The 8,001-nt window shown below is 41.9% G+C and overlaps 1 protein-coding gene across 1 annotated transcript; it reads right to left on the bottom strand.

Annotated features, from left to right (window-relative positions):
• Window positions 1-391: 391 nt before the first annotated feature.
• On the bottom strand, window positions 392-7,493 carry LOC107381676 (immunoglobulin-like domain-containing receptor 1). Its single transcript, XM_015953473.3, has 9 exons — window positions 7,061-7,493; window positions 6,271-6,441; window positions 3,662-3,811; window positions 3,407-3,526; window positions 3,112-3,258; window positions 2,877-2,999; window positions 2,599-2,774; window positions 1,346-1,906; window positions 392-1,254 (listed from the first exon to the last, which is right to left on the bottom strand). Exons 1-9 carry the CDS (start codon window positions 7,104-7,106, stop codon window positions 1,216-1,218), a joined length of 1,533 nt encoding a protein of 510 aa, XP_015808959.1. The 5' UTR covers window positions 7,107-7,493; the 3' UTR covers window positions 392-1,215.
• Window positions 7,494-8,001: the final 508 nt, after the last annotated feature.

Consider the following 8,001-nt stretch of genomic DNA (forward strand, 5'->3'; position numbering starts at 1 on the left):
CTTTAAAAACAAACAGAAGAATTTTAAATTCAACATATTTAGCTGGGAGCGTTTCCTCGGTTCAACCCAGGCTGCAGTGTTTTCAACCAACTAAAGATTTTAAGAACCTAATTGAACTAAATGCTAAAATGGCTTCTCTCGTATTCGGGGTCCAATGGACCCCACATTTTTTTTATATCAATTTTTAAGGAGTGAGCACCACCATACCCCTGCTAGGTGGACCTAAGGGACAAACCACCATCTCTGTCCCAGAGGGATCACTGAAAAGGACAGTGGGATAAGACAAATGCATGGACCAGTTTTCATCATTATTTTAGGACAAGAAGCTTCTTTTGAAGCTAAATATTAGCACATTTGGACTTTTTATTATATCAAGGGGAAAAAAAACAGACTTTTTTCCTAAAAGTTACAAAGTTTATTATAGTAAATCCCAACTGGCTCTACAGCAATAAAAACAAAAGAAAAATCAATGGTGGAAAATACGCCGTAGTGTCCAACAGACCTGTAATATTCACATCATTTCCTACATCGCTACCAAACAAGATCATTTATTTACGCTAATTGTTTTAAATTGCTGACAAGCACTAAGTGCAAAATATGGAATTTACTGCATGTAGGGTAAAAAACAACTTCTAAATCCTGCCAAACAGCTTATTTTAGAGCTCACAATTCACATTAGAAAGCACATTTACTGCAGTTCCTTCATGATATCCAGAAGATGACAAATAGCATATCGTTCAAAAGCCTTCAAATTTTCCTGAGTTCCATTCATACTTTTTTTTTACGATCACAGTTTTTTTTCTGACCTTGAGAGAATATAATTTGGACGTTGTGCCCATTTGATTAAATTACACCATAGAATTGACCATATCCATGTCATGACCAACTAACACATGAGAATAACCAATATTTACATTTACACAGTGTCTTCATCTGCTCAGCATATTTTAAAAATACAGTCCAGCAGAGAAAAGTAGGATTGGGAATTTCCTCAACAGTCAAATGTCCTAAATAATAAAATGCAAACAAACAGGCAAATGAACTGGTTACCTTCTGAGTGTTTTCATGCAACATGAATCCTTTTGGGAGCCTTTTGCTTATCATAGAGGTAACAAAGAGTGGATGCATTATTCCTTTAAAGATACAAACTGTGACTTTAAAGTTTACCAGATAACAAGGGTAGTGGGACGTGCATATCTGCACGAGCAGATGGGTTTAGATGACAACGCTGGTGCCGCTGCGGGAACTCTTGTCCTGAAACAAACACCAACATTAGATTAGCTTCATCCATCAGTGCAAGTCTTTTATTTACTGTAGGAATCTTCTAAAACAGTCAGTGCCTTACAGAATAACGTTTTGGTTTCTGTCCTGGTTCGTACTCCGTATACGAAGGTCTGTCAGACCAGCCTCCTCCTCCTGCTCCTCCTCCTCTCCTCCTGCTGTAGTCCTCCTCCTCAGAGCTCCAGGATCCTGGGTGTCTTGATGCTGGGGGAGAGTAGTTTCCTCTGGACCTACTGTCAAACAAGTCATCCCTGGAATGGGAGCGCTTCTGGTTTGTGCCTGCCTGTGACCTGCTGCGACTCCTCCCACCCAGTGACTCCTCGCTGTAGCTCCGAGGAATACCTCTAGATCTGGTTGGGGAGGGGTAACGTCTCCCAGCTGACCCCCGATCGTCCCGGCGACTGAAGCCGCTGCGGCTGCTCTCACTGGAGCTTGGAGGGCGAGACTTGGGTGCTGGGGGCGCAACCCTTCCTTGTTGCCTTATTGGTGGAAGTGTGATGACACGGCGCTCTGTTGGACCATCAAGAGCGGAGATCATACTGGGAGGGCCAGGGGAAAACGGGATGTTGACAGGAATGTGCTGAGCAGGAGGGGGCATTTGTTGCATGGTGTGAGGTGGCTGGGACTAATGGGACACCAAAAGACAGAAATATAAAAATTTAATTAACACTAAAAACCAACTGCTGGTGGAATTACACATTTTTATGACAAAAATTTTAATTAAAACCGTGAGCGAACACAATGATGCTCACAAATCGTTATTTTCTTCAAACTAACCGGCTTGCTCAGCGAATGATCATCTGTGTAGATGTATCTACAGTATCAACTAGTGATGCACCGATATGAAATTTTTGGGTCAATACCAATATCCGATATTAAGATCACCGTTATGGCCAATAACCATTATTTGCCGATACCGCTATGCTGACATTAATGCTTCTAAAATCAGCAGATTTTGTATAGAGTGAAAATGATTAAAGCTGAATTTACGTTATTATGTACATATAACACACACATTTACAGTTCTGAGATGATTTTATTCACTGTTCACGTGACTAAAATACACATCACCCCCCCCCCACCCCACCCCACCCCACCCCACCCCCCCACCCACCCACCCTCTGAAACAGGCAAACAAATGGAGACGAGATAGAAAAAATATCGGTTGTTAATATTGGCCTGGTTTTATTTACCGAACCGATATCAATATGTTAAAAAATGACTAACATTGGCCGATATTGATGCAGATATATTGTCCATCCCTAGTATCAACAAGAGATTAAGAAGCATTAGTGGTCTTAAACTTAGACACCATACCTGTAGCAGTGGACTTGACATGTCCATTCCCCGCACCTGGTTCTCCAGATAATCAAGCATCTGGTTGTTATTGGCAGGAGTGTGGACGCCATTGGCAGGAGGCATGCTGTATGCTGTAGAATGAGGTGGAGGAAGGGGCATGGGGTTTAGAGGGATGTTTTTCCCTGAGACGGATCCTGAACAGAAAAAAAAAGTTAGTTGGTATGGACTCAGAGGTACTGTATATCTGGATCAGTGTCAGATCAGCTACTAGTGATTCACCATGGTGATAAACTGACCTGCATAAAGCACAGGGTTAATCTGGGATGGAGCTTGGCTCATAGGTGCATATATAGGCTGTCCACCTAACCATGGAGACATGGCCCTCTCAGCCTGCTTCATCATACGATGCCTCATAACAGCTGAAAGACGACAAATCATTTATTTGATTTTGAGCACTACCATTTTCACATAGCTCTCCATAAGCTTTACATGCTGATCTGTGTGAGGGATGCCTGTTTGCCAAGGCTCTACCTTTCTCCGGGCAGCAGCATGTCTGCGGACAGCAGGGACAGCGGACATAGCAGCAGCACTTCTGTGGACAGCACTGGCAGCAGCAAATACAGAAGAGCATGAGCAGGAGGATGCCGCCGAGGATGATGAACAATACTGTTAACCAATCTGAAACACACAAAAAGAAAGAAGTGGTCAGAGTTAATGACAGACATTTGAGTGCTTTGATTTTAGAAACAATTTGACTGATTTTGTCAATAATAAGAGCTCAAATCATGGCCTAGTAATGTCAAACAATCAATCTTCAGTTTCTTACGGTAAACAATGAGTTTGACTGGCTGCTCTGGGTTTCCACTTGTGTCTCCAGCAGCGTTAACAGTGCAGTAATAAACTCCATTGTCCCACCACATCACCTCAGTGATGGACAAGTCTGCCTCTGTAGAAACACACCAACATTTAGATTAGTTCACCAAGTACAACTTTTTAAAATTTGCTCAAGTGATCAAGATCATATGAAGCTGCTCTGAAACATACATTTACCTACATTTTGTCTAAAAGAGCATGAACTCACTGTTTTGGATGGTAATCCTGCGGTTCCGGTAATCATTTCCCAGGATTGGCTCTTGGGTCCCTTTCTTCTGGATTACAGTCCGAATTGTCCGCTGACTATCTGGACAGTCATTTGACGGATCCTGCCCCATTTTTAGTGAAGCCTGGTAAGCTGGAAAAACGAAAAAAACAAAACAAACAACATTACATACACAACAACTAGAACAGCAGCTTTTAAGAAGCACCAAGTAAGAAAGACATCCTGTCATCTAACGAGTGTACCGACGAGCGAAGGTTCATACACAGTAAGTTAAACACATTTTACTGTAATATCGAGTTATTGGTGATGGAAAGAAGGTATATTTGTTTCTAACTCACTATTAGCATTGTTAGCTCAATATTAGCCTTTAGCCTTCTTTACCCACTATTAAGAGTAAAACAGAAAGAATGCTGCGGCTTCTTCGGATTACAAGAAAAGACTTCTGGGCCGCTCCTGTTATTGGCCAACATCTTGTCCATAACCTTGCTTTTGTCGGACGACATCAAATTAAAAATGCTGGTGCAGCAGAGTTTGCTGAAAAAAAGGTTTTCCCAAAAAAAAAAAAAAAAAAACATTCATTCTACCATTCATGACACAAAGTTTCTACCATTACATCAATCTGGCCAACATTGTTATTATGCTCATTAAGGATGTACAGAAACATCAAAACACTGAAATACAGCATTACTTTGAGTTATTGTCGATATTTGAAAGCAGTGTATTGATTCTTTATTGATTATCAACATGCAAACAGCCATTCATCCACCCACCCATCGATTTTCATCCGCTTATCCATGGTTAGGTTGGGAATGGGGGGTTGGCCAGCACCACCTCACCCAAGGCATTCCCTGGCCAGTTGAGAAACAGTGTGTCCTGGGTCTTCCTACAGGTCTCCTCACATTTGGCTGTGCCCAGAATACCTCACCAGGGAGGCGTCCATGAGGCACCAGATGCATGAGCCACCTGAACTGCCTCCTCTTGGTGTAGAGGAGCAGCAGGTCAACTCTGAGCCCCTCTTGAATGACTTAGCTTCTCACCCTATCTCTAAGGGAGAGCCCAGCCACCCTGCGGATAAAACTCATTTTGGCCACTTGTGGCGATATATCTAATGGGCCATTCCCATCTGTACCGGGTCGGCCCGGGCCGGGTAGCCCCAGTCGGCCCCAGCCTGGCCCGGTTGATTCCACACATCCTTGCCTTAAGCCCATGTGGGCTGATTCTACCCACCAATCAGAGGCTTGCTCTAATGGAAGGTGTGAATTTGCTGTCAGCAGTGGGTGTGTTGGCCCTGGTCGGCCTGAAGCAGACCCCCTCGAGAAGAGGGCTGAGAATGAGACATGGTTGGCCCGGAAAAATACCAGGCCACCCAGATATGTAAACAACCTACGCTACCCGGCCCGGGCCGACCCGGTACAGATGGGAATGGCCCATTTTAGAGATTGTACTCGCTATCTCATGCTTCCGGTCACGGACCATAGGTGAGTGTGGGAACATAGATCAACTTTACCAGAGAGGCTCGGGAGTGTGATCCACCAGGGGAGTGTCATCCACCCCCAGGGCTTTGCCACCAAGGAGTTTTTTGACCACCTGAATGACTGTAGCTCCAGAGATTAGAGAGCCCAACCCAAAGTCCCGGACTCTGCTTCCTCACTGAAAGACATGCCGGTGGGATTGATGAGGTCTTTGAAGTACTCCACCCACCAATCCACTACCAGGTCAACAGTACACCGTCCCCACCATTAACAGTGCTGGTAGCGCACTGCTTTCCCTTCTGAAGTTTAACAGAATCTCCTCGAAGCCATATTTGTTCCATGGTCTCACCAAACTCCTCCCACGCCCAGGTTTTTTTTCTGCGACCACCCATGCCACATTCCACGGGGACTGTTGGTAACGATCATCTCCCTCTGGAGTCCCACAGGCCAAAAAGGCCCAACAGGACCCTTCACAGTAACCCTAACCACCAATGTTCAGTAGAGGGTTTGCTGCTTCGACAGGTTTTTACCACATTCATTTGGATGGTATAGATCTTATGATAAAGCTGGATGTGTCTTGAAGAGGCTGGCCTGAGTTTTCCTGTTGAAATTTAGTCTTAAAAATAGCAAATATTGTCTGGCGTTTAGCATCGTTGTCATATCGTATCATGTTGTCTCTCTAGTATTCTGACATATATTGCATTGCTGGATTCCTTCCAAAACACCTTCTCTGCTCATCATCACATTTCTCATAGAACACCAAACCACCACTTTAACACATAACACTACTTTTCCAAACAGAGTGTTATATGTAATAAACATAATACTAAATGCTCAGATTTCCTTGATCAGGAGCCAAGATTACCACGACCAGGACGACTCAAGAGTCAGATTATTTTTAAACATTGGTGTACAGTAAACAGAACAGTTCAGAGAGATTAATCATCCTGGCAACCGGCAGAGGAAGAGTTTTCTTCTTGGTTTCACTGTGGCTTCGATGTTTATCTCTTACAAAAAGCCCGCAAATAGAACTGATACCAACATTTAGGTTGTAGCCTCCAAGACCTCAGTTATCTGTCTGGATTAGGTGTCATCCCCTGTAACCTGGAGGGTGTTTACCTGTGGAGTAGTAGTCCAGCACAGGATCCATGCAGTAGGACTTGTACACCCAGGTGAGGAGAACATCTTGGATGTTGGCAGAGGTAGAGTAGTCACAGTAGAGGACCACATTAGCAAATAGAGCTGTGCTTTGCTGTTTCTGAGCCACAGACACCGTTACACATTCAGACACTGTAGAGAAAACACATTACTCAATTCACAGCTGAATAAAGCTTGAACTGAAAGGAAATCATCCAGATGTGTTATTAGTTCAGAGGAAAATAACGTGTGGTGAAACAATAAGTGTGTGTGAGGGATTCTCTCGAGTTCATTTCAAAGTGGATAAACTAGAAACACCAGTGGCACAGACCGGAAGTGGCTTACTGTGAAACTAACAATCAACAGGTGGAATGAGATTATCCTTGATTTGAAGTTAATTTGACACAGCAGAAACTCGATATTCATAAAGATGCTGGAAATGTTCCAGTTGGTGGTGACAGTTTATTTAATCCGAGGATCGCTGCCCCCTAGTTGGACTGATAATAAATAAACAGTACAAAAGAACAAAATAGAGTTTCTGCCTCACCACCAATAGCTTAAACTACATACTCAACTGGTTGTTTCATCTATCAGGTGAAAGAATAAAATACCTTTCAGTTTCTTTTTTAAATTCTGTTTAAAAGTCACGTGATCGATACTTTGGGGTTTAGTAACGCCAAACTAATGAACGAAATGTTTTCATGAATAAATTCACTTGACATGATTTAAAAAACATCATGAAACCAAACGGTAAAGAACAGAAAGTTTCTACCTTTGAGAAAGGAGAAAAGGAGGAGAGCGACAGGTAGACTCCGCATGGTGTTCGGATAAAATCCTCCGGGTCCGAGGAAAATGTGTGAACAGAGGTTCGAAACACACGCGATAAATATAAAAAGAAAGAACAAACCCAGGAATTCTGAGCTATATCTCAACCTTGTTCTAAAATCAGCTCAACATCGTTTCACCCTGAAGTTGGACTTGGACTGACAGTCTGATGTTGGCTGCTGATACTTCGCTCACCTCACCTCTGGACACACCCCGAAACCAACAATAACCGCACTTTGAGGCCCCAGCAACAGGAGGACCGTTCCTCAGTTGACGCATGCGCAAAGGAAATGCTAACGCACATAATAATAATAATAATAATAATAATAATAATAATAATAATACATTTTATTTATAATGCACTTTACATTACATAAGTAATCTCAAAGTGCTAATGAACATGAATCATAATAAAGCGCGTTTTCTTCTTCTCTCCTTGTAGTCATATTATTTTTATTCGCATTTATTTATTTTAACTATTCAACTTACATTTTTATTGACATCCAGCCTATTTATGACTGATTGAGACACCCATTTATTTTGGTAACGTTTTCAAAACCTGTTAATTTTTATTCATTTACTTTATTATGCCGATTATTTTGTTTCTTTCTTAATCAATCAAAAAAGGTTATTAAAAATAGTTTAAAAAACAATTTAGACAAACTGCAATTAAACAGTTGTAAACAAAAACTCCCAAACGCTCCTTAAAACAAACCTTTATTTTTCTATTAAAGACTGACTTTCTGATCCAATCAATTATGCATCGTTTTAGTCAAAACGTTTTTCTTTTCAAAAGAAACATGTACAATCACTTACTTTTCTAAACGTTTAAGAAATCATGAAAACAATATCAATACAAAACATTACGATTTCACCATTACCAATGTC

This window comes from Nothobranchius furzeri, chromosome 9 (assembly GCF_043380555.1).
Source record: "Nothobranchius furzeri strain GRZ-AD chromosome 9, NfurGRZ-RIMD1, whole genome shotgun sequence".
Taxonomy (NCBI): domain Eukaryota; kingdom Metazoa; phylum Chordata; class Actinopteri; order Cyprinodontiformes; family Nothobranchiidae; genus Nothobranchius; species Nothobranchius furzeri.